General features: G+C 41.9%; 1 protein-coding gene across 2 annotated transcripts in view; it reads right to left on the bottom strand.

Annotated features, from left to right (window-relative positions):
* The window catches only part of EXOC3L4 (exocyst complex component 3 like 4), a 424,048-nt gene that overhangs the window by 277,494 nt on the left and 118,680 nt on the right, over positions 1–27,874 (bottom strand). For both annotated transcript variants that reach the window (XM_086937846.1, XM_086937847.1), the window contains exon 3: positions 1,906–2,554. In XM_086937846.1, the coding sequence (XP_086793972.1) occupies positions 1,906–2,554 (649 nt within the window). The remainder of the gene's footprint in view (positions 1–1,905; positions 2,555–27,874) is intronic.

The raw sequence follows: 27,874 nt of genomic DNA, 5'->3' as shown, positions 1-27,874 counted from the left end.
GTTATGAGAATTTGGGGATGATTGTGTAACAATAATAAATGCATGGGGCTAGTGGCAGACTGTAAAAACGGAACAGCGTTTTGTATTTAAAGCGTGTAAATCGAGAGAGGATTTGTGACATCTAAATTCCAAACACCATGGAAATGGAGAAGGGACTGACATCATTTTTCCATGACAAATAGGCCTTTGGCTGAGGGAAGTTCCAGCAAAATAGATGGCTCGCTGGCATTTCACAGGGGCTGTGAGTGGTTTTTGACCAGGGTTTAAACCCCAGCTGGGGAAAATCGTTTTTTTTTTTTAAATGTGTTTTCTAAATTTCACAAATGAAAGCTGTGCCTTTGTAAATCACCCCCTAACAGTGTCTGGGAGAACTATGGCCTCCTTAGTTATAGTGCATGTCAGGCATTGATGGCATGCTGTGTGACATGTGGAAGGTGGGGACAGGTTTGCTATAAATGAAATCACTTATTTAGTGGAATGAGAATTTGGGGATGATTGTGTAACAATAATGAATGCATGGGGCTAGTGGCAGACTGTAAAAAAGGAAGGGCTGTTTGTATTTAAAGCATGTAAATCGAGAGAGGATTTGTGGCATCTAAATTGCAAACACCATGTAAATGGAGGAGAGTCTAACATTTTTCAATGCCATATAGGCTTTTGGCTGAGTCAAACTTGAACAATATAGATGGCTCACTCACAGTTCACTGGAGCGGTGAGAGATTTTGACCAGGGTTCAAACCCCAGCTGAAGAAAATCGATTTTTATATTCTTTTCTATTTTTTTCTATTTTACCCAAATGAAAGATTCCCTTTAGTAAATCACCCCTAGCAGTGTCTGTGAGATTTGTGTCCTTTTTAGTCAAGCCAGTGCATGTCAGAGATTTGTGACATGCTGTGACACGTGGAAGGGGGACCAGGTTTGCTGTGAAATAAATCCCATCATTTGTGGAATGAGACTTTGGGAATGGTTGTGTAAGAAAACTAAATGCATGGGCCAAGTGCCAGAATGAGGGGAAGGAAGGGCTCTTTGTTTATAAATAACGAAAATCAAGTTTAGATTTGTGGTATGTAAGAAGAAAACATCATGGAAACAGAAGAAGGACCTCACCCTTTTTACAAGACATAAAGGCTTTGGGCAAAGCAAATGTATGCAGAACAGATGGTACAGTGGTAGTTCATGGAGGCTATGAGTGCTTTTTGACAAGGGTTCAAACCCCACCTAGGGAAATTCTTTTTTATATTGTATTTCTTTTTTTAAACAATTTATTTATTTTAGCATTGTGAAAGATAGTCCTTTGGAAATCCTCAACTGATAATCATGAAAGACCATGTAAAAAATATGTGGCATATGTCACATCAGCTGTGGCATATGCCACATGACAGAGTGGCACGTGTCACATGCCAGGAATGGGCTCCAACCTTTACTGGAGCTCGGGCTGCCACACACGACGGGGGGGGGGGCTGAAGCCCTTTGATTCCAATGGGTGTTGCTCGCCTTTCGGACCTGATATCCGCATCAGTGCAGCTATTCTCCATTTTGGGTAGAAAACTCAAACTAGCTGGAATTTGGTTCAGGGACACCGGCCGGAATTCATACAGTCTCGTTGTGAAGGACATAGAGGGGATTTCCATACATTATTGAGATTCATATTGCTCTGAATTTTCTAAGAGGTAAACTAACCACAGTACCAACACAAAATTAACTTTTAAAACATGCATAGTAGAAAGTACAAATCAAATCTATTAGAATGTTAGCTCCAGAAACCTTATTACTTTTGCACAATCTGAGTATGGTAGAAAGACTACAACCTTACACTGAACCCCAATTGAGACATTGCGATGGGCCTAACAAATCATACAGGTTTTTGTTGTTATTTCATGGCCAATAAGAACATTTAATGCTTACCACTGGTATGTTTTGGTAACCCATGCCAGCACTGAGTGCAAATCTTTGAATTCCAGACTTCTGCTTAAAAGGCTGTCTGTTATGTGCCTTGAAACCATGCGGTGGAACGCATGCATGTATGTGTCGCAGACCCCAAAGTCCTCCGTGTAACATTTTTTCACAGAACCTTTGACCCTCAAAAGGTCTTCAATGATGCGTTTGGTCACAAGCGTTAAATGCAGAGCGACACACTCCTTCTTTTCTGATGCCAGCAAGACACTGTTTATCCTTTCTTTCACGCTCTCCTCGACAGTTTCCTTCCAGACGTCTTTCCATTTTCTGGGTGACCCCAGAGTATTAGAAGGAGTTCCAGTCATCTGCTGGTGGTCAATCCACTGTCCCTCTTCTTCACCAATGACATTCACAGCAGCCCTCAATAGTTCTGCATCTATGGACTCCTTGCCAAGGGTGTCTTTTATGACAGCTCTCATCTTTTCCACCAGATGTTTGAACAAATACTCCACGTCCTTCACTTTCCCGTCATGGCCTGAGCAGCTGCTGCTGCTTGCCCCTGGAGTGTCTTCTTCTAAAAGTTCTTTCTCCATACGTTTTATGATTGAATAGGCCTCTTGCAGCTTTCCATTTCTGATAAGTTCATACACTTCCATCACTGAGGGATAAAGCACAGGAAGTTAGAAGATTCATCCAAGACACATGCTCACATTTTACAAAGCAACATTTCAGTACCTAAACCAGTAATCATTAAAGCAATACACCTACAATGCATGAAGAATGCGGACAATTTTTAAATGTGGTCAAAGTGTAATGCCAATTTAGCAAAACAAAAAAAGAATAAAATAAAGATCAAGGGGCATATGTATGAAGAAGCCCTTTTGCGATTCCTTAATAGCGATTTTAAGCGAATTGCTATTAAGGAATCGCAAAATGCTATGTGTGTAGGAATCGCAATAATAATTGTGATTCCTTAACTGCGATTAGCAAATTGTGAATGGCAATTAAGGGATACCTTCCCATTTATTCCTATGGGCTAGGAGGCCCATAGGAATGAATGGGAAGACATTCTCAATTTGCGATTCGCAATTAGAGGATCGCAAATTGAGAATGCAATTTCAAGGGTGTCAGGGTGTTTACACATGTGGCGCACATATATGCCCAGAGGGCATGTATGTGTCCCACATGGCACTTTGAAAAATGCAAAAGGAATATGCTACTTACCAGTATGCATCTGTTCTTGGCATAGAGGGCTGCAGAGTGGTACATTATGAATAGATCGCCATCTGGTGTTGGGCTCGGATGATTGCACTTTGTTTTTCTCTTGGAGAGTCTTTTGTATCTTGGTGACTCCTCCCTTAGTTGGTAGTGCGCATGGGCATCGGCTCCATCCTTAGATTGTTTTGCCATAGTAGGGTTAGATGGAGTAGTGTAGTAGAATACAGACAAGAATGCCCATGTAAGTGTATCTAAATAAGAATAATGTTGGAACAGACACAGGTTTCCGGGGAGGCTGGGAGGGCATGTACCACTCTGCAGCCCTCTATGCCAAGAACAGATGCATACTGGTAAGTAGCATATTCCGTTCGAGGCATATGGGCTGCAGATGGTACATTATGAATAGACTATACAGCAGTTCTCTCCCTAGCGGTGGTCGCCAGTGTCTGTTGCAACTGTTTGAAATAAAGTTTTTAATACTGCTTGTCCCACTCTAGCTTGTTGTGTTGTGTGCACATCTACACAATAGTGTTTTGTGAAGGTGTGTGGTGTAACCCAGGTAGCTGCTTTGCATATGTCATCTAGTGGGATGTTTCCCAAAAATGCCATAGATGCTCCTAGTTTACGTGTAGAGTGAGCTCTAGGAGGAACAGTTAATGTTCTCTTTGCTTTTAAATAGCATATTTGAATGCATTTTACAATCCATCTTGCAATGCCCGCCTTAGAGATGGGATTGCCTTTGTGTGTTGGAGAAAACGCAACAAATAGCTGTTTTGTCTTTCTGAAAGTTTGTGTTCTTTCTATATAGTACAGTATGGCCCTTCTAACATCTAATGTATGTAAGGCTCTTTCTGCTACTGTTTGTGGTTTTGGAAAGAAAACCGGTAATTCCACTGACTGATTGATGTGGAATGCTGAAATGACTTTTGGTAAGAATTTTGGGTTTGTTTTAAGAACCACTTTATTTTGGTGTAACTGCATAAATGGTTCTTGAATTGTAAAAGCCTGCAGCTCACTTACTCTTCTAAGTGACGTGATAGCTATGAGGAAGGCCACCTTCCATGTGAGGAATTGTATTTCACACCTATGCATAGGTTCAAAGGGTGGCCCCATTAGTCTGGTAAGTACTATGTTGAGATTCCAGACTGGGGAAGGTGGTCTTCTTGGTGGAATGACTCTTTTGAGTCCTTCCATGAAAGCTTTAATTGCTGGTACTTTAAACAGGGAAAGATGTTGCCTGTTTTGTAGGTACGCTGCTATAGCTGTGAGGTGAACTCTTATAGAGGTATATGCTAAGTTACATTGCTGTAAGTGTAGTAAATAGCAAATGATTTGTTTAGTGGATGCGTCCAGAGGGTTGATTTGCTTACTGTTACAGTGTATAGCAAACCTTTTCCATTTTGCTGCGTAGCATGCTCTGGTGGTAGGACGTCTTGCTTGTTTAATCATTTCCATACATTCTGGTGGTAGATCTAAATATCCAAACTCTATGACCTTAGGAGCCAGATCGCTAGGTTCAGTTGTTTGGGATCTGGGTGCATTATTTCTCCATGGTTCTGTGTAAGATGCATGGGTAATAATCTTAGCTTTTGATGTGGTACTTGTGAGAGTTGTAGCAGTGTGGTGAACCACGGCTGTCTTGCCCACGTGGGTGCCACTAGTATCATTGTCATTGAGTGTTGCTGCAACTTCCGAACCAGTAACGGAATTAGTGGTAGAGGAGGGAATGCGTAAGCAAATTTGTTGGACCAACTTATCCATAGTGCATTGCCCTGGGACCGTTGGTGTGGGTACCTGGATGCGAAGTTTTTGCATTTTGCGTTTTGATGATTGGCAAACAGATCTATCTCTGGTTGCCCCCATTTTTGGAAGAATGGCTGCAGTATTTGGTCGTGCAGCTCCCATTCGTGTACTTGCTCTGACTGTCTGCTTAGGATGTCTGCTATCTGATTTTGAACTCCTGGCAGGTGTTCTGCTAACAGATAGATCTTTTGAGGAATGGCCCATCTCCAAATGTCCTGTGCTAGTTTGGATAGTTGGAGAGAGTGTGTCCCCCCCTGTTTTTGAATATAATACATTGCAGTCATGTTGTCTGTTCTGATCAGGACTGCCTTGCCTGTTATTTGCATTTGGAAAGCTTTTAGTGCTAGAAACACTGCTAATAGTTCCAGGTAGTTGATGTGCAGTTTATTTTGCTGCACACTCCACTTCCCCTGCACTGTGTATTTGTCCATATGCGCTCCCCATCCTGAGAGCGATGCGTCCGCTGTTATTATTACTTGTGGAATTGGCTCTAGGAACGACCGTCCCTTGGAAATGTTTTCTGTGTTCCACCACTTCAGAGAGCGGTACGTCCGGTCGTTTACCAACACCAGATCTGTAATCTGACCTTGAGCCTGATTCCACTGTGTCGCTAGACACTCCTGTAGTGGACGCATTTGAAGTCTGGCATGTGGTATTAGCAGTATGCATGAGGACATCATGCCTAATAGTTGCATAAACACTCGTGCTGGTAGTGAGTGTTGTGGTTGAAATCTTTGTATTAACCCGACCATTGTTTGTATCCTGACTGGGTTGGGGTATGCTATTGCCTTTTCTGTGTCCACTGTAGCCCCCAGGTATTGCTGAATCTGGTTTGGTTGCAGGTGCGATTTTTTGTAGTTCACTGTGAACCCTAGGTGGTGCAGCAATTGAATTGTCTTCTGTGTGTTGTGAAGACATTCTTCTTTTGACTTGGCCTTTATTAGCCAGTCGTCCAAGTATGGGAAGACATGTATTTGTTGTCTTCTTAGGTGTGCTGCCACCACAGCTAGACATTTTGTGAAAACTCTTGGTGCTGTTGTGACACCGAACGGAAGGACTTTGAACTGATAGTGTTGTCCTTCCAACACAAACCTTAGGTATTTTCTGTGGGCTTTGTGAATTGGGATATGAAAGTAAGCGTCTTTTAGATCCAGTGTAGAAAGAAAGTCCCCTTTCTTCAGTAAAGGGAGTACTTGTTGGAGCGTGACCATGTGGAAATGCTCCGAATTTATGTAAGCATTGAGAGGTCTGAGGTCTAATATGGGTCTTAGGGACCCGTCCTTTTGGGGATCAGGAAGTATAGAGAGTATACTCCTGTTCCTTGTTGATCTTTTGGGACCTTCTCTATTGCATGCTTTTGTAGAAGTGCTAGAACTTCTTCTCTTAACAATGTCAGATGATCTTGACTCATTGGACGCTGTTTGGGGGAAATGTTTGGTGGGGTAGCTGTGAGTTCTAGGCAATAACCATGCTGGATAATTTGTCTCACCCACTTGTCTGATGTGATGTTTTCCCAGACAGGTAGGAACTGTGATAGACGTCCCCCGACCGGTGTTATGTGGTCTGGGGGGAGTTCTATGAAGTCACTGTTTTGGTGTTGAGGCGTTGCTGTTGTTATTATTTCCGCGGCCTCTACCCTTGTTGTTGTTACCTCTGTAACTGCCTCTTGAATTACCTCTGGGTGATGTTGGTGTGAAAGAGGTGGATTGCTGATTTGTTCCTGTATTCTTTGAGCCCCCTCTATAGGTGGATCTACGAAAGGAACCTCTGTGTGTTGGCTGTTGCAATGCTCCCATTGACTTAGCCGTTTCTGTATCTTTCTTCATTTTTTCTAAGGTCTCGTCTGTGCTTGAACCAAACAGTGTCTTCTGATCAAAAGGTTTGTTCAGTAGGGCTGTTTGTACTTCTTGTTTGAATCCTGAGATTCTAAGCCATGCGTGCCTTCTTAGCATGACACTGGTGTTAATAGATCTTGCTGCAGTGTCTGCTGCGTCTAATGCGCACTTAATGGAAGTATTGGTTATTATTTTACCTTCCTGTATTAATTGATCTGCCTTTTTCTGATGTTCTTTTGGGAGATGTGTGATAAGTTTCTCTAACTCATCATAATGTGCCCTGTCATAACGTGCGAGTAGTGCTTGTGTATTGGCTATACGCCAGCTATTCGCTGCCTGTGATGCTACTCTTTTGCCTGATGCATCTATTAGCTTTGACTCTTTATCTGGTGGAGGAGCCTCTCCTGTAGATAATGAGTTTGCTCTTTTACGAGCGTTTGAGACCACCAGCGAGTCTAGAGGTACATGCCCTTTAATAAATATTGGGTCCTTTGGAGCCGCTTTATATTTTTTATCAATTCTTGGGTTTAACACCCTGGCTCTCACTGGGTTTTCGAATATTTCCTCTGTGTGACTAAGAAGACCCTTCAACATAGGAAGAGTACCTGATGTTCTCTGTGCATTAGGTAGAGTCTCTAACAAGAAATCCTCTATTTGAGGTTCTGTATGCATATCTAGTTTGTGATATTTTGCTGCCCTATTAATGAGCTGCACAAAACCTGTGTTATCATCAGGTGGTGAAGGCTTTGAGGGATATAGCTCTGGGTCGTTGTCCTCATCCGACCCTACATCATAATTTTCCCATGGGTCCTCCTCATCTGGGATAGTTTCGTCATCCCCTTGAGGTTCTCCCTCCCCTAGATCACTGTCTACATCTGACTGAGGTGTAGCTGGTCTTGGTGTGGAAGGTGTAGGAATATTTGGCCTATTGTGAGGAATAGGAGAAGAGGGTGTGACTTTATGTCGAGGAGAAGCAGGCAGAGTTATATTTGTCTCCATTGTTCTCTTTTTTGAAGGAAGAGATTTATCTTCTGACTGTTCACTCTTTCTCTTCTTCGTGACCACTTTCCCAGTTTGTGGATCAATAAACAAGATCTTTTGTTTGGGATCTGTCTGTTGCTCCTGAATCGGTACCGAAGATCCTGGTTCCGAGAGGTGCTTTTGTTTTCGATCGTCAGATCTTGTTGTTTTCGACACCGAATGTCTGCTCGATTCCGACTTTCTGGGTATCGAGTGTATCTTGGACGATAAATCGTATTTATGTTTCGGCATGGAATGTTTTGATACCGAGCTTTCCTTTGTATGTAGCCTCGGTGCCGAAGTCGATGTCGCCCTTTTCTCGGATCCGACATGGTGGGGGTCCGAGTGTTTCGGTTTCACTTTCAGTTTCGTTGCCGGGCCCGAGGGCGGGGCGTCGGAAACTTTTTTCTGCGGTTTAACCGGGCCCGAGGGCGGGGTCGTTACCGCACAGGGTCGGTTTTTCGGTACGGGGACGTCGTCACTCACGGTTTGTTGCTCGATGAGTTCTTCAACCTCCGAATGGTCCCCTTCCGACCCCGACTGGTCCTCTTCTTCCTCGATTTGCTCGTCTCCGAACAGCTCCGGGATCTCTTCCGCCTGCATTCTGGAAACCTCGTGTCTTCGAGCTCGACGATTTCTAATCGTTAGCTTGGAGGAGAATGCTGCACAGGCTTCGCAGTCCCTGGATTCGTGTTCAGGCGATAGACAGAGGTTGCACACCTCGTGTAGGTCCTTGTGTGGGAACTTAGCACCACACGTTGGACATTTTTTGAATGGAGTCCTTTCCATGGACTCCGGGCTTGACTGCGTCGAGAAAGGCCTCCTGTTCTTCGACGTAGATCCAAGTTTTTCTCTTCGATTTTAAATCTTCAACGCTTCGGAATGGAAATGAAACGCGTTCGATAACAATACCGTCGAATTGGAAAGGGAATACGCGCCGATAAATCACTTTTTTCTGAAGTTGATCTGGAGCGTCTCGATCCTCATCCGAACCCGATGGCGGAAAAAAACAATCTAAGGATGGAGCCGATGCCCATGCGCACTACCAACTAAGGGAGGAGTCACCAAGATACAAAAGACTCTCCAAGAGAAAAACAAAGTGCAATCATCCGAGCCCAACACCAGATGGCGATCTATTCATAATGTACCATCTGCAGCCCATATGCCTCGAACAAGTACATTTTTCAAAGAAATCGCAAATTACCACCAACTTGAAGTTTGCGATTCCTTAAATGCAATCTCAAAATAGAGAATCACAAATTTTGCGATTCTCTAATTTGCCATGCTCTTTTGGGATGATACATCGCAAAAGGCCTTTTCCCATTCACAAACGGGACGATTCTGAGAATCGGCCCGTTTGCAAATGGGAAAAGGGCTTGATATATATGCCCCCAAATGTATTAATGAATGTCAACACTAAGAAGAACATCACAGGCTGACAAACACCATCAAAATGGAAACTATTAGATGTGAATCAACAATATGAAAATATGTCACTAAATAAGATTAGAAGCAAAAAAGATGCTAAGTATAGCAAGCATTAGGTTAGTCAATAGAGCTCGCCTGTAACACAGGAAGACATACCTAAGGGCTTTGCCAACAATTTGTTTGTTTGCCATATTTTTGGTGACAGTCATTGTAAGATAACAACCCAGGCCTGGACACACATTGCCACTGTTTTGGAATACATTTTAATAAAGAAAAGGCATTCCTACACAGTCACTTGGCGTAGGTACATGTGTAGGTATGCACATGTAATGGAAGCCATCTTGAGTGTTTTAAAAACCATTCCAAGATGTCAATTCACTGACAGAGCTGCAGGCGGCAGACAGAGCAATGGGAGGCAGCAAGCACTAGGAAGGGGGTGGGGGGAGAGGGGAGGTGGAGCCAGCTTTAAAAAAAATTAAGAGACGGGGAGGGAGAATAGGAAAGAGGAGCATGGAGAAAAAGGTAAGAGAGAAAAAGGGAGGGAGGGGAAGAATATAGTCACCCATGCACTGCACTTCAAGGTCAGGATTTGAAGGATAAACACATCCAGTCAAAACACAGTGAGCCCAAAATGCTCATTGGGCGTCACAAATGTAAGAATAGAGAGGAAAGCCATTGAATCACGAGCTGCCATCCCAACCTGGGCTAGTGGCGAACCACAGCCAATTTTAAATCTCTAATGGATACTATAGATCTGTTGTTAAAATTAATCCAGAATGCAACACACCTCATTCACCCACGCACAAACAATGGCTATGGTCTAGATGATGATGAGCAGGAAAATACTGTCTGCAGACAACAAGAGAAGAATGGGGAGGAGTGGCAGAATTTACCACCTTAGTGGCACAGTGCGGGACAGAGAGGCAGAAATTCACCAGGAAGACGATACAAGACCTAATGCTTGAGTTATGTCCAATAACATCCACTGCTGGTAGCTATGAATCAGTAATGCACTTTTGTTGTCTTCCGGGTATTATCAGCCTATAGTAGTCATGTCAGGTTGCATATCAGAAACTGCACTGTCACATTAATTCAACCAATTCCTCAGTCTTACATTTGCCAACATCCCTTTTTCTTGACACTCCTGCAAAGGCACTTTTGAAAGAAGGTTCTATAAGATTTTCCAATTCTGGAATTGTGTTCATGCACCGATGAAACTCATAGGCTGTTTGTGCCCACAAGCTGATACACAGTAGATGTATCATAAAAGGAAAATCCAACACTCACTTTGTTCCTCTAAGTATTTGATGGCAAATGTTGTGACAAGATACATAAGCAGTACACAAGAAAGAAGGCTCATTGGTAAAGAGAAATAGGCAAAATGGTGTCTAAGGTAGCCTGCAAAATATTGCACACTCTTTGCAAACCATGTTTTCCTGAACAGTTGACAGCATATATTGCCTATGTGGGTGGATCCTCACATCTTCCCCAAAACCTACTACTTGCAGGAAGCAATGATTCAACATGGCTGTTTTCAGCGCAATACATTGATTAGAGTTTGTCTTCAGCATCCTAACATGATGATTCAGGTGTGTACAAACATCTGAGGTGAGAAATGCTAAATGTTGCAGTCACTGCCACATGTGTAATGTCACATAACACTGAGGAAGTGGATGACATGGATGAAGAGAATACTTGTCAGGGTGAAACACTAAACTCACTAAATAGACATGAGCTCAACCCTCTTGTAGCAATGGCAGAAAGCAGACAGGATTAACTTAGAGGTAATATGAAAGGCATTTTTGGCAGTATTAAAACAATAATAAAGAATAGAGTTGGGTGGAATGATTCATTCTGTCTATGAAATTGACCGACTTTGGTGACTAAGCATTACTTGTGTTACGCAGAGATCTGCTTAAATTCAGGCAATCCCCATGTGGCAGAATTGTTTTCTATGAGGCTCCAAAAATGTTAGCTGTTGAGCGCAAGTGAGATTTGCCATCCCTTAGCACGATTTTGTAACATGGGCCATCGCGAGAGGTCATGGCCAGATGGTTGTCTCTCAAGTCGATTTGCTGTCGTTTGAGTTGATTTTCTACTCGAGCTGCAGAAAAATCAACTTGAACAACTGTGCACTCTTGCGCAAGCATGGGTCAGATACCCTAACCACGTCAAAGGTTTTTCCTTCTGACTTCAGTCCTCCGAGTCCCAAATCAACATGCGAGTAAACTACGATAGCTTCCCAGGATCTCAGGGGAGACACTTAGATAACGTGGCAGGCAAAATCCAGTCCCAGTCTGTTGCCAGGGAACAGCTGGGCGGTAAGACTGAGTGGAATTTGCGGAGTTCCACGAAGTTACAAAAATACTCCACCGCGCTCCGCAGAGTTCCACAAGCCTGTTTTTTGTGGGGAAGAAAAAAGGTTTTAAAATATACCTAAAGGTATACTCAAGGGATTCCTCTATTTGGTGAGTACTTCTGGTATGTTTACAAAAACATTAGAAGGATGCCAGTCAGCTGCTGATTTACAATGAATCACCTGACCTAAAATTATTACTTTACCAACATATATTGCCCACTCTTCAAGCCTAACATGGTTTAGGGTCTTCTTCAGGGTAATCAAGCTATGGTATACATTCAAACCATGCTACAAGGGTAAAAATTGTAACCCTACCAGTCCCTCTGCTAATTCAATTTCACCCATGTCATATTCAACTAAGGGCATCAAGGCAAGAATGTGGGGGACGCCTCCTTCATAGTCACAATTCATCAGAAAGACAAGCGTGAGGTTTTCACCTATTGAGCCCCCGTTCACTGCCGTAATTTTCCATGTAAGTCCTAAATCATGATTGGACATTGAATTTATAAATTTGAGCGCTTGCGAGACAATTGTTATATAGTGGGTCAGAATGACCCTAACCTAACCAATAGGGTAAAGTTTCCAGGGACAAACCCTAACCCTTTTAGGCATTTTCAAGTTGGCCACCGTCTTTGGCCACACTAAATGTGCGATCTGAGTGCTGGGGGTAGGTGTGAGGAGAGTAATATTCTAATCCAGTGTTAGTGCTTAATTTGAAGAGGTGGTTTCTGATGCTCGGCATTAATACTTAATTGTCAATACCGGCACTTATGACTACTGCCACATGGTGGTGGTGCTTGTGTAATTTTGAGATTTAGTGAACAACAGTTGTTTAATAATTCAATATAAATTAAAAACAACTGACAAGCCATTCTTAAAATTTCAGGGGGGCCTCAAACAGTCTGAATTGTCACACTCGTAGCAGTGTGACGGTTAGTAGTTGTGTAAGTACCGTCATTGGCAGTGCTGGCAGAGGCAATGGGTGGAGCAAGCTGAGGTGGATTCCTGACGGGGACCCTGGCACTTATTTTGTTACAAATTAAGCACTGCATGATGTTCTCTCACATTACAATCTAGTTTTATGCAGTTCATGTACCCACAACAACTCAGAAACAGACATCTGGTATAACAAAGCTGAGCTTGAATCAACCAGACATTGGATACACCTAACCTGTTTTGGCATTCTGTATCCCTCCTTTAAAGTGTGCCCCAAATGATATATGTAAACCTAGCAGACCTGTCAAACAGACTGTGACATTGTAACGTCAAATGTTTGCCTGCCCACTGTGTTTAGACCTCACTTGCTGTGAAGATAACAGAAGGGCCCTGCCTAAGTGCCAGTTAACATTTGCCTGTGACATGGAAGGCCTCATGAATGTGTGTCCCAAGTGTCATGTGAAAAGCCCCAGGAGACCCGGCAAGAAGGATGTGGCATTCAAGCAGGACTTGAAACGTTATTGACAAAAAGGATTCTCTCAGTCCCGCTTGCATTTTTTGTCAGGTTCAGAGGCATCATATTTGCTCATTCACGTCAGCCTATTGTTTTGCTCCTTAGAGCAAGTTCACACTCCATTCACAACTATTCACAACTATTTAAATGCTAATTACCAGCTGGCCAAGGTGGGTGAATAAAATGCAGATTTATCTTCCAGGGCCTTCAGGCAAGACAAAGATAACTTTTTAAAAGTTACTTTTCCATAATATTTAGAACAAATCCAACTTCACTACTGAATTGGATTTTACCAACTATTATAAATAGTTTTTGGATATATTTTTCTAGCTAGTCCCATTCCTGAGATTACGGATCAGTATTTAATATTGCATCTCAGTGTTTTTCAATGGAACAGCCAAACCTGCTACACTGAAACTAGCTTTAAGGGCAGTTTCACTGTAAGTACCTGTTTAACATTAAATATTTGTGTGTTCCACTATTAAATATCATGTACCCTACCTTATGGGCAGTAAGGCCTACTTAGGGGTGTCTTATAAATATTTAAAAGTACGAATTAGTCATGTCAGGAGTTATTTTGACACGTTAAATTTACAGTTAATAACTCACATCCCGGCTACTGCTGGCAGGACTTAAATCATGTTTACATTGTCACCGTAGTGGATGCTATAATGGGTGCTGTGGTCCAATTGAGACATTTAACTTACAGGCCCTGGGTACACTATGGTGCTATACAGTATGCACTTATAGGTAAGGTACATATGCCAATCAGGAGTACACTAATTTTGCCATGGCGACAGGAGGAGCACAAGCATTTTAGCACTGGTTAGCAGGGGTAAAGTGCTACATGTGTCCAAACATAGGGTTCAGCAAAGAAAGCAAATAACATCAGGATGACCCTGCAGAAAGGGCACATTTCCAGCAAAAAATTTTCTTTTTGTCAATATGGAGCTTTTTTAATGTTTCTTTTCACTTCCGGGCAGCAATTTGGTAATTCCTTGGGTACTGATGCACTTAGGGCAAGTGGTCTCGTATATCATCGATTATTGCACTCTCTCCCCACCGGAAGAATTGAGCTTAATCTCACTTTCACAGCCCTTTTAGTATTAATTTCAGTGATGGTTACTACCATCGAGCTTTGATACAGGGACTTGAGCTCTGCCCCAGATCCAAATGTTTTGATGACAGATGCCAGACTTTTGGGCTGGATGGCAACTCTGGGATCAGTTGCAGTGCAGCGCTTCTGGCCAGGGCTCCCTTGAACAATTGGAGGAAGATGAAGACAGCTTGCTTGTCTCTCTAATCCTTTGCAGGCCACTTCAGGAAATTCTTAGTAACAGTCTTCACAGATAAAATAGACACAAAAGTGTGATTACATTTCCAGTTACATCTCCTGACACCCCAGATTGTTCACAGACAGATAAGTATCTATTGCATCTCAAAGATGTTCCTATGCAGGAGTAGACACATATCAGAGCGGATCATATGAGTAGGGTGTCTACATCCTTTTAGGGGTTCTTACTCATCCACCCAGTATTTCAGAAGTTATGTTTCCAATGCACAAACCCAGAAGTGGGTCTTTTTTGCGATCATCACAATTCCCTTGTATCTCATGATTTCAGGACCCTCTAGAATTTGGGACAGATGTCTTCTTGCTGCCAAGGTCAAAAGGTGTGTATTACACCTTCCTTTCAATTCCTCTCATTTTCCGAGTCCTAGCAAAGATTCAGATCGGGAAGGCAGAGGTGATAAATGTTCCCCCTACTGAATTAAAATACTTTGGCTTCTTTTCATCAGTCTCACTGCGGTGCCAAAGAAACTGACTCTTCCTTTAGTTCCCTTTGCTCTGTGATAGCCTCTGGACACTTACTACCACCTGAATCTATCGGTTTGTAACTAGAGAGGTTTGAGCTTTTAAGTCAAGGGTTGCACCTATCAGTCTCTATTTACATATAAGCTTCTAGGAGAGACTCAACAAATAACTCTTAGAGTTGTCACTGGGCTTCTTTTAATAGATGGCGTCAGAGCTACCCTGAGAATATTTTAAAAGTTTTCAAGAAGGCTTTGGAATTAATCTGCGTCAACCTTAAAGTTACTATGGACAGCCATTAGAGCAGGTATGGCTACTTGGGTTGTTATGTCTATATTTGAGTCCCATGCATCAATTTGATCTTAGGGGGATTGACTTATTAAGGCCAGGGGGAGAGGGTTATTTCTGGGGATTTACTATTAATTCTGACATTTTTGCAGGACTGCCCTTTGATTCTTTAGAGGCCGTGTCGGAAAAGTTAATTGCCATTAAAGTTTTTTTTAAAAGGCCATCATAACAGCAAACAGAATTGGTGAGCTGGACTATTTTCTTTGTCGCCCTCCTATTTAAGAATGTTTAAAGACAGAATTGTGATGAGATTGGGTCTGGGATTTATTCCCAAAATGAATTCCCCTTTCATAAGCAACAAGAGATAATTTTGTTGTTCTTTTGCCCTTTTCTTAGCCTGGATTCAGATTCAGGGCAGTGAGACTTACTTACAGAGATCTATTGAGTAAAGGTGATAGTTGGTTTAATCATTTTGGGCCCGCAAGAAGGGGTTGCAAGGCTTCTAAAGGCAAGTTATGCTTTTGGATGGTGTGTGAACCCCTCTGAGCATCTCATCTCTTTTTAATACTCTTCATCCTGCTTCCCCCCACCCTTTTTCTGTGCCCATCTGGGAATTAGCACTTGTTGCCTACATCTCCTTGATGATGACTAGGCGTGTCTCCATGATGTCTGCTAGGAACCTCTTCTTCCTCCCCTCCTTCTCCACCCCAGGCTTCACCTGCTCTCTCCTGAAAAGTGTCTTTGATCCTTTCATACTTTTTTTCTGAATCCAAAAGTGGACTGTCAGGTGTCTCCTCTGAGCAGTCACTCAAAGTTGTTCTACACTGTCTTTTCAGCCATCTTTTTCTGTGTGTATTTGTAGCTTACATTTTTTATTGCAGCCACAACTCTTCATTTAGGCGTTGACGTTTCTTTCCTGTACTGGTTGTTTTAAATATGTCATGTTGCTGGTATTTTTAGGCTTCTTGTGAATTAACTAGGGCTGTGTACTCTACCCAGGTGAACACAGTACTTGCATAGATAGCTGTTGTAGGCAGGCATTTTCATTAGAACAAACATAGCATAAAAGCACTGACCGGTTACTTCTGTGTATATGATATCACAAGAGTAACTTAAGCAAAAAAAGTGTCACCTTGGGTGCACACACATACTGTGTTCTTCCTACTTTTATGAAGACGTTGGAGCGTTGGCATGTTGAGCCTTTAAGACTTTATATTTTGACTAATTTTGTTCTTATTTCATTTTACCCTTTGCTACCTGTCAAATCTCCTTGGTCCTCCAATGGATTTTGTTCTGTGCTGAAAGGGACGGGAATACTCAGAGGATAAGCAATTATCAAATGAGGTACAGGAATAAGATAATTGCTATAATCAAAATATATTTCCAAACGATTTAGAAACCTAATTTATTTAATGAGAAAGGAACAATGTAATTCACATGATTTACCTATAAGGAAATAATGAGACAAAATCAGCATTTTTAGGTTAAATATCATAGTTTAGTATTTCAGGTTTAAGGGCAAAGAACACTTAAATGACACAAGATTTGAATCCTAAAATCTTAATTATTGTTAGATTTAATAAATAAAACAACACTGCAAGATACAAGGATGACAGTGATATGGATCTTTCTCAGCTGATAGAGATCATGGAAATCTGCAACATTTAGATCAATTGGATATCAGTTGAGCCTCATGCAATCCCCTAGGATAGTTCAGGGAGTTCCAAATGACCAGTTCCATTTTATAAAAGACATGACATCTGTCTCAGTCCGTTGCTGTAATGTCAGAGTCACAGCACTAAGGCAAAAAACCTTTCAGCCGAAAAGGTTTCACTATGCTATCATACCAGCCGGCAGTAGATCGTAGTATTTCATCACAATTTGCGTTGTCTTTCCATGCCCAAGCCATGAGTCCCAATGCTGCAAAATGGGTGGTACAAGCGAACCAAACAATCCTGCAGAAGATCTCCCTCCACATCAAAAAGTCTTGAGCAGTTCTACTTCATTAGTTCAGGGGTGACACCCCTTGACCTTACCAAATTTGTCAGATCATTCTGTCCCATTGGTCATCTTCAATAGGATGAGATGATGTAGTAGGTAAAAAGTATACAAATCCAGTAAAATTAAGTTATCCATAATGTGTAATTTCCTTAGAATCTTTGCAGTAGGTTTAGCCATATGAACAATGTGGCACTCTGAAAATAGACGAGTTGATGCTCTCGTTTTTTCTGTCTGCTAGGTCTCAAGCATCTATCTGTTTTTGTTTACAGTTCAGTCAAATTGTGCTACCAATGTCAAAGGAAACAATTGATAGTTATAACAACAGTGGCAACTTTATGAACAGTTCCGAATGGCGTCAGACTATTCAGTTCATAAGTTCATACTAGAAAAAGATGCGATTTGAGGCCTTCATGAAATACAGATCATTCATGAAGAAATTATGCTAAAATATGACTCTCGCTTTGCATAGCATAAAATATTTTTCTCTAAACTAAATGCATTAATACACATTTCAACCAAATTGTAATGAATTCATGTAAGTATATGGTATTACTAAAAAAAATGTAAATGTCACTGTCACTCATATATAAATTAAATGAATTTTTCTTTCACATTTGTTATTAAAGCACATGTTTTTAAAGGTACATTAAACGAAAGATTCACGAAATATAATTTTACCTAAAACCTGTGTAGCACTCACTTTTCTTTTGTCATTTTCAGTGCACAGATTACACATGAAACAGTATTTATCTCTAACATATGAAATGTTTAAATCTATCAAAGGTATTTCTTAATTATCGTTATTATAACATTATCTAGCGCTGGGACGCTCAAGGGCAGCCATGCGCTCTATAAATCCAATTCCATTCCATTCCATTCTAATCACAGGAGCAAATATCATTAACGTGTTAAAATTCTCATCTTTTCAGTAAAAATAAAATAAAATTATAAGCTCATTCTTACATTCTGTATACTTTCACAATGCAGTATCTAAATCAAAACTACTTTTTGTCATTTCTAGAAACGTGGAGCTTAACACACATTTTTTAATCATCAGTGTAGAGTGGTGCCACAAATCCTTTTCTTGGTAAATTGTCGCAAATTAGTAAAAGAAAAGCTACTGCGCTATCAAATGCCATGCACCATGTGCGAGAATTTACAATCTGCCATGAACTTTAAAATCCTGACTCTTACATTAAGAATTCGTAAATATTATGAAGAAGATTTATAAAAACTAAACTTTGTATGCGGGATAATCGCCGAAATCCAATTATTTACGCAGAAAAGGCCTTTGAGGCATGAAAATTGCTTGCTACACTTAGGGCCCGGTTCACAAAGATAAAGTTAGACCAAAAGCATAATTTAGACCAAAATTTTAACTTTCCTCTTTTTCGTAATTCCCAAAGGTAAGTTACTACTAGGAACTTTACTACTAGTAATTTTACTGGTAGTAACTTTACTAGTAGTAAGTTTACTAGTAGTAAAGTTACTAGTAGCAGCTTACATTTGTGAATACCAAAAAGTCGTAAAGTTAGACTTTTGGCCTAAGTTAGACTTTTGGTCTCACTTTACCTTCGTGAATCAGGCATCCTCATTTACAGGTGTATTTAGATGAGGAGTGAATTATTTAAGGCTCCCCTCCCTCCTCTTATTCCATGACCCTGAACCATTTCACTGTAGACTCAGGGAAGGCTCAATGCAGAAGGGGGACAGATCCTGCTCATCACAGCTCATGAAATGCATAACCGGTGGACTACACAAATACATCACAACCAATGGCTTAGGATTTGAACTGTAATTATATGCGTTTTCCTGCACAGGTCATCAGAGGCATATATTGCACTTGCATGAGTGGCGTAAAAATAGGAGTCAGACTGCGATTAAATCAGCAGGCTCCAGCCAATGAACCTATATGGCTCAAGAAAGTCAATGTGTAGCAGAACAGCAGTTGTGCATCGCTGTTCTAATAAGGAAAGCAGGCGGTCCACAAACATAAGTCCATGCTCCTTGCCCATCGGTCCTGATTGGGTCTTTATGCCCCTGGGAAATGTGCAGGTATGGTTGAGTGAATCTTATCTCTTAAGTTGGATACACTTCAATTAGTTGTTTCTACGCTGGTCAATTGTGAATAATAATGCCTTTACAAAAATGACTGTACATATACTATTAATATTAAAAAATATATATAAACCTTTCAAATATTTTAAGAAAACTTAATGATTAAAGGTTACAGATAAGATATGGAAAAAGATGAGGGCATCTCCCTTTCTTTGCTCTTTCTTTGCTTTTCTCATAATCTGCTCCTCCAACACATCCCTTTCTCAGGTGTTCAGGAACATTCAACACAATAATGTAAATTACAGCATGTCAATAACTGATGAGAAGCACATTTGAGTCCCAGAGGATAGCCAACCATTCTCTGCTCAGGAACACTGTTATCTCATCCTAACACCCAGCAAAGGAGACAGGTCCTCTCTGCATTTTCTCTCAGATGTGACACTCTGGATAATTGCTCTGTAAAGCTATTGATCCAGCTTCTCGAAGGGAAACCAGTATTTCTGAGAGTTTTTGATGATTCATCCATGCTTGCTTTGGGTCAGTGAATCGTGGGAGCTATTGTGTCTTATCTGTCAAAGGCAGTATGACAGTATGACTTCCAATGGTATCCTCATTCTTTTGCTTCTTTTGTTTCTTTCCTTTTCACTTGTAAATGTTTTCTAACTTTTTCGTCATAGAAATCATATATATGTGTGTGTGTATTCATGTGTGTGTGTATGCATATGGGTGTGTGCATGTACATATATAATATAATATAAAAAATCACTGAAACAATGAAAGGTTACAGGGACGTTATAGTTAGGCTCAGATTTAACACATACAAAACCAAAGAAATTCAGCAGCTATAGTTAGCTGAGCTGAGCTAACTATAACTCATGTCCCCGCTATGCACTGCTTATGCCTCACATATTAATTACATCACTTATTACATAGTCAGTGATATCACTGATGACATTGCTAATGACATCTCAAATGCCATCACTGATTACATCATTCAGTGAAGTGTAAGCGTTTTCAAAGTGTTTATGACTATTAAAGATATATATTAACCTCCTCCAAAAGTCAGATGAGTATACTAGGTGCACTACTAATGAGGGATACTAGTTATAACATATATTATGTGAGTGGCTGTGAAACTGTGTGCATCCATGTATGAGTGGGTATCTGAATGGCTGTATGGGTATGTCAGTGTCTGGGTGGGTATATACGTGAATGTGTGAGTAGCAGTGTGGGTGAGTGAGTGGCTGTGTGAATGACTATATTGGTGAGTGAGTGAGTAAGTGGATCTATGGGTCAGTGAGTGGCTGTGTGAGTGACTGTATGGGTGATTTGCTGGGTATCTGAATGGCTGTATGAGTGAATGGGTATGCAATAACTGTATGGGCGAGAGAGTGGATGTTTGAATGGGTATTCGGTTAAGTGAGTTGGTGTGTGGGTGGCTGTATTGGAAAATAAGTGTATGTGTGAATGGCTGTATGGTAGAGTAACCGTATGTGAGAGTGCATGTATGGATGTTCGGATGGGTATGTAAGTGGTTATGTGGGTGTGTGATAAGTGTGCGACTGCATGTATGAGTGAGTGAGTGGCTGTGCTGAGAGACTGTATGGGTGAGTGGGTGGGTGTGTGAGTGGCTGTATGGGTGAATAAGTGGGTGTGTGAGTAGCTATATGAATGAATGTGTGGAGTCATTGTGTGAGCGGCTGTACGAGTGACTGAGTAGGTGTATGAGTGGCTCTGAAGAGTGAGTGGTTATGTGAGGACTTGTATGGGTCTGTGAATGGGTATGTGAGTGGTTGTGTGGGCATGTGAGTGGATGTATTAGAGGTTGTAGAGGAGTGTGAGTTGGTATGTGAGAATATTCGTGGATGACGTCATCAGTGATTTCATTTGAGATATAGTCAGTGATGGCATCAGTTATGTCCCTGACCACATCATGAGTAATGTAATATGTGAGGTCATAAGCAGTGCATTGTGAGGGTGTATGTTATAGTTAGCTGAGCTAACTATAAATGCTAAATTTCACGGGTTTTGTATGAGTAATATGTGAGCCTTACTATAACGTCCCTGTAAACTTTATTTTGAACTTTTTTCTGTAATTTTCTAAGGGTTTTTTTAATATTGTTTCCTAACTATAACATTTCTGTGACCTTTGGTTGTTTTTAGTGAATTTATAAGGTCTTTTGAATTCTATTTCCTAAACACAACCCCTAACCTATGACAGTGAGTGTGTGAGTGAGGGCTTGAGTGTCTCAGTAAGTCTGTAAGTGGGTGTTAGAGTCTCTAAGTGGGTGTGTCAGTGGGAGTGTGAGCATCTGAATGGATCTGTGGGTGGGTGCGTGAGTGTCCCAGTGTGCCTGTGAGTGGGTATGTGAGTCTCTGAGTCGGTCTATGAGTAGATGTATAAGTGTGTGAGTGGATATATGAGCGAATCTCTGAGTGGCTCTGTGGGCATGTGTATGAGTCTCTGAGTTTATGTGAGTGAATGCATAAGTGTGTAAGTGGGTAAGTGAGTGAGTCTCTGAGTGGGCCTGTGAGCATGTATATGAGTCTCTCAGTGGGTCTGTGAGTGAGTGAATGAGTGTTTAAATGGATCTGTGAGTGTGCATGAATTTCTGAGTTTGTCTGTGAGTGGTTCTGTGAGTTTCTGAATGGGTCTGTCAGTGGGTGTAGGGTAAAAAAGTAGGGAGGGCACAAGGGAGCAGGTCCTCGTGCCAGCTCCCTCCATGAGGGTCCTTCTGTCCAGCTTGTCTGCAGTCAGCTACCTTCTGCTGGCTTCGGTTTTGTGCCTACTCCGCTTGCTTAATGCTCATTTTTCTGCCTCTTCGGTCCTCACTCCTCCCCTCTATTTTTCCTCTTTCTGCAAGTTCTGTCCATTATTTCTACTCTTCTTGCTCACTCCTGAGCTTTATTTGCCTCCTTCTGCTAATTTCTGACTTATATTCTGCCTCTTCTTGCTCTCTTCTGACCTTTATTCTGACTCTTTCTGCTAATTTCTGACCATTATTCTGCCTATTGCTGCTCGTTTCTGACCTCTATATTGCCTCTTTCTGCTCATTTCTTACCTTTTTTCTGCCTCTTTCTGATCATTTCTCACTTTTAGTCCGCTTCTTTCTGCTCAATTCTCACCTTTAATTTTCCTCTTTCTGCTCGCTTGTGACCTTCAATCTGCCTCTTTCAGCTCCTTTGTGACCTTTATTCTGCCCCTTTCTGCTTGTTTCAGGCCTTTACTTTGTCTCTTTCTGCTCTTTTCTGACTTTTATTCTGCCTCTTTCTGCTCCCTTCTGACCTTTATTCTGCCTCTTTATGCTCTTTTCTCACCATTATTGTGCCTCTTTCTGTTCTGTTATTTTACCTTTTTCTGCTTGTATCACACTTTTATTTATCCTCTTTCTGCTCATAGCTGATCTTTATTGGGCCTCTATCTGCTAGTTTCTCACCTTTATTTTGCTTCACTTGCTTGTCTCTAACCCTAATTCTGCCTCTTTCTGCTCGTTTCTCACCTTTATTCTGCTTGTTTCTGCTCATTTCTGACTTTTATTCTGCCTCTTTCTGCTTGTTTCTCACCTTTATTCTACCTCTTTCTGCTCATTTCTGACCTTTATTTTGTTTCTTGATGCTGGTTTCCGACCATTATTTTGCTCTTACTGCTCCCTTCTGACCTTTATTTTGCCTCTTTCTGCTCGTTTCTGACCTATATTTTGCCTCTTTCTGCTTGCTCCTGACCTTTATTTTGGCTCGTGCTGCTGGTTCCGGACCTTTATTCTGCCTCTTACTGCTCCCTTCTGACCTTTATCCTACCTCTTTCTGCTCATTTCTGACCTTTATTTTGTCTCTTTCTGTTTGCTCCTGACCTTTATTCTGCCTCTTGTTGTTCGTTTCTGACCTTATTTTGCCTCTTTCTGCTTGTTTCTGACATTTATTCTGCCTCTTACTGCTCCCTTCTGACCTTTATTTTGCGTCTTCTTGCTCGTTTCTGACCTATATTTTGCCTTTCTGCTTGCTCCTGACCTTTATTTTAGCTCTTGCTGCTGGTTCCTGGCCTTTATTCTGCCTCTTACTGCTCCCTTCTAACCTTTATTCTGCCTCTTTCTGCTTGTGTCTGACCCTTAATTTGCCTCTTTCTACATGCTACTGACCGTTATTCTTCCTCTTGTTGCTCGTTTCTGACCTTATTTTCCCTCTTTCTGCTAGTTTCTGACCTCTAGTTGGCCTCTTTCTGCTATTTTGCCTCTTCCTGCTCATTTCTGACCTTAATTCTGCCTATTTCTGCTTGTTTATCACTTTTATTCTGGCTCTTTCTGCTCCAGTCTGACCTTTATTTTGCCTCTTTTTGCTCATTTCTCACCTTTATTTTGCCTCTTTCTGCTTGTTCCTGACCTTTATTTTGCCTCGTTCTGCTAGTTGCCAACCTTTATTCTGCTTCTTTCTGCTTGATTCTGATTATTATTTTGCCTCTCCCTGCTCGTTTCACACCTTAATTTTTCCTCTTTCTACTTGTTGCTGACTTTCATTATGACCCTGTCTGCTTGTTTCTCACCTTTATTTGGCCTTTTCCTGCTCGTTGCTGACTTCAATTCAGCCTCTTTCTGCTCGTTGCTTACCTCTATTTTGCCTCTTTCTGCCTGTATCTCATATTTATTTTGCCTCTTGCTGCTTGTTTCTGACCTTTATTCCGCTACTTTCTGCTCGTTTCTGACATTTATTTTCCCTCCTTCTGCTGGATTCTGTCCTTTATTCTGCCTCTTTCTGCTCATTCCTCACCACATTTTGCCTTTTTCTGCTGCATATTGATGTTACCTCTTTTTGCTCATTTCTCACCTTTATTTTGCCTCTTTCTGCTTGTTCCTGACATTTATTTTGCCTCTTTCTGCTAGTGGCTAACCTTTATTCTGCTTCTTTCTGCTCGATTCTGATCATTATTTTGCCTCTCCCTGTTCGTTTCACACCTTAATTTTTCCTCTTCCTACTTGTTGCTGACTTTTATTATGACCCTATCTGCTTGTTTCTCACCTTTATTTGGCCTTTTCCTGCTCATTGCTGACTTCAATTCAGCCTCTTTCTGCTCGTTGCTTACCTCTATTTTGCCTCTTTTGGCCTGTATCTCACATTTATTTTGCCTCTTGCTGCTTGTTTCTGACCTTGATTCCGCTACTTTCTGCTCGTTTCTGACATTTATTTTCCCTCCTTCTGCTGGATTCTGACCTTTATTCTGCCTCTTTCTGCTCATTCCTCACCATATTTTGAATTTTTCTGCTGCATATTGATGTTACCTCTTTCTGCTCATTTCACACCTTTATTTTGCCTCTTTCTAATTGTTGTTGACCTTTATTCTGCCTCTAGCTGCTAGTTTCTCACCTTTAGTTTGCCTCTTTCTGCTCGTAGTTGACCCTAATTCTGTGTCTTTCTGCTCTTTTCTCTTTGACCGCTGGAGAGTCTCAAAGCCCATGCGGTGCCAGGTGGCTTCCTGCCTCCTGTGGGTGATGGCATTGCTGATGCACGGAGGGACCTGATGGAAAGGCAGCACACTGCATGCAGGAGCAATTTTTTCATCTCTTTCCCTGCCAGCAGACAGCCTCCAGCAGGTGAGAGCACTTTGACAGCTCCCGCTCGCTGGAACCGGAATGTTTGCTTTTTCTTGGCTGTCAATGCTCCCGCCAAGCAAAAGCAAACAGCTAAGTACCGGGGATGGGCACCTCAGAACAGGGGGTCAGTCAACCAACCCTAGGAGTACCTTGGGTTAGCCAGGTATGAAGGGAGCAGGTCGAGTGTTGCTTCTCAGACATCAGGATGGTCCTCTGAGAACAAGAGAGGCTTCAAGCAGCAGGACAGTCCTCTGGTAGCAGCAGGGCAGTCCTCTGGGGAACTAGTCAGTCCGTCTTCTGTTGTCCTCTGGACCAGGAGTGTATTGAAGAGGGGGTTCAGAAGGTCCAATATTTATACCTAGTGTGCCAGCCTTTGAAGTGGGAGTGACATCCTGGCTACCCACACCTCTGATTCTGGAAAGTTCTTCCCTTCCCCTGCAAAAGGCTCCAAATACTCTGGGGTGACAAAAGACTGGTGTGAGCTTACTTTGTGTGTGCTTGAGGCCTAGCTTTGAAATGCACATGAAGCAGGGAAGAGTTTTGCCCCACACATCCTGGCAGGATGGCCCATCATGCAAACACCTAGCCCCCTTTTTCCTCATTGTCTGGGAGTAATACACAAAGACAAACTGCCAAGCTATCACAGTCATGTGACAAAGGACACAAGCAGCAGGCATCAAATGATTTAGGCAAGAAAATGACAGCGTTCTAAAAGTGTCATTTTCAGAATCGTGAACGGTCTTTAACATTAAAGTTAGCACTTATTAAATGTAATAAGGTAACTGAATGCTATTCAGTAAGTGAGATAGGCCTTACAGTATTGAAAAAAAATAATTTAGGAGTTTTTTCTTACCAGGACATGTCAAACTCAAAAACAGAAATGCAATGCACCCGGACCAATGTTCTGTTTATGGCCTACCCTAGGGGTGGCTGATTTGTTTTAAACTCAAAAACAGAGGCACAAGGCACTATTAATCAAGAGCAAGAAAGCGAGTCCCTATCTGAATTCAACTCAACAATTAGTGAGATCGACTCGGATGACAGTGGATTCACTAGAATCCAAGGAAGGGAAGATATGGGTGCCCTCACTCCAGGAGAGGAACTGGATTTTGTACAGCGGTCGCGGCTTCAAGTGCTAAGACCACGGAAGCCCGCTCAAAATCTGCAACAAGAAACAATAAAAGAAGGAAAGCCAGAAGGAAAATTCGTCAATGTATGAAACGGACAGCAACGCAAAAAGAAATGGAACAACAAAAAATAGAGTCCAATCCCAACACAGTGGTGAACTTATCATCTGTCCAATTAAACCAGGCGGAAACCCAATTACTGGCATTGGGGTTATCCATCTGCCCGGAACGCAGTTTTAGCTATGCTCAAACTCGCGTTGATATCTATAAGTTCATCCGCAAAATGAAATTGAAAAAGTACTTTGAAAAAAAAAATACAGAAAAAGTGCTGAATCTTTGCCAACAACCAAGGAAGAGCCAGTTTCCAACCTTTTAACATCGGACATTCCCACTCTTCTGACCTTGGGCAATTTGACAAACACCAACCAGGAGGAATCAGCAGTATCTACGCAGGAGTGGACTGCAGAAATAGGCGTTAGAATATCAGGTAGAGTTGAATGCCCCTTCAAGCCCAAATCTACCTTTGTTCCTATGATGATGCGTGATGCGATAGATATCTACCAAGATATCATCATTGAAAAAATCAAAAAACTCCGCTTGGCAATCAAAAAGCGGAAAACCAGCACAAATTTTAAGTTCAAACAATATCAGTACTTAATCTAAAAACTAGAGAAAAATAATGAGGTGATCATCAAACAATCAGACAGAGGGGACAATATACTCGTGTTGCCCAGAGAAGAATATATGTTGGAGGCAGAGAAACACCTAACCGATGCACAGTACTATGCCAAATCAAATGTGCAGCAACTATCAGCACTTAATGCCTCATGCTTGAAACAACTATTCAAATGGAAAAGATGCAATTTCATTACCAATGAGGAATTCCACTACCTGCGTACTGAGGGGCAGATTTATGTTAACTGGCGCATCCCCAGGGATGCGCCAGTTAACATGCGCCACAGTGCGCCACAGCTCCGCAGGCCATGGTGCGCCGCATTTATAATGCGGCGCACCATGGTGCAAAAACGGCACAGATGCGTGACGCATCTGTGCCGGAAATGTGGCGCATTGCTGGAGTTGGTCGCAAGCGCGACGCAGCTCCAGCAAGGCTCGGGGGTGCCCCATTTTAACAATGCTGCGTCAAAACCTACGCCTGCTTCAAGCAGGCGCAGGCTTTTGACGCAGCATTGGCTTAAAAGTGACTGAGTGAAATCTCATAGATTTCACTCAGCCTCTTTTGCGAGGCGCACTTGCCCCGGAACGCCCACCCTGCGCCGGAACGCCCACAAGCGGCGCAGGGCTTTACAACGTGACGCATCTGCCTAGATGCGTCACGTTGTAAATCGTTCGTAGGGATGCGCCACGTTTACGCCGCCTTGCGTGACGCAACAGCGGCGTAAACGTGGCGCAAGGGCCTCATAAATCTGCCCCTGAGTTTCCTATAGCTCCAGTAATGTATTTTATAGCTAAAATACACAAGAGAACTGTGCCTGTACCAGGGAGACCCATAATCAATGCGAGAGGAAGGACTTTAGAAAAAAAATCTCTGAATATGTGGACTTTCACTGCAAGAACTGGTAGTTGCCCTGCCATAATACATCAAAGGCACTACTCACTTTCTTTAGAAACTAATAAATATTACATGGTCATCAGATTATTTATTGGTATCCCTTGATGTGTGTGCTTTATCCACTAGTATTAACCACATAGATGGTATCAATGCAGTAAAGTTCTTCTTAGGAAGTAGACCGATAGAATGTTATCAACATGGCAAAATGATTGTAGAAATGATAACATTATGTCTCTATAACAACTACTTCCTATTCAATAAGGACCTTTACCATCAGATCTGGGGAGTCGCCATGGGGGCCTGCTTCTCCCCCAGCTGTGCGTGTTTACACGTGGGATTGTGGGAGGAGCAGGTCCTCAGGGTGGAATTCAAAAGCATATGGGAAGAGCGCATCATAGGATGGATGCGCTTTATAGATGACATTTTCTT

The sequence above is a fragment of the Lissotriton vulgaris genome, chromosome 9, assembly GCF_964263255.1.
Source record: "Lissotriton vulgaris chromosome 9, aLisVul1.2, whole genome shotgun sequence".
NCBI classification, from domain to species: domain Eukaryota; kingdom Metazoa; phylum Chordata; class Amphibia; order Caudata; family Salamandridae; genus Lissotriton; species Lissotriton vulgaris.
Note: the sequence above shows the minus strand (reverse complement) of the source record. Positions and strands in the feature narration are given on the sequence as shown.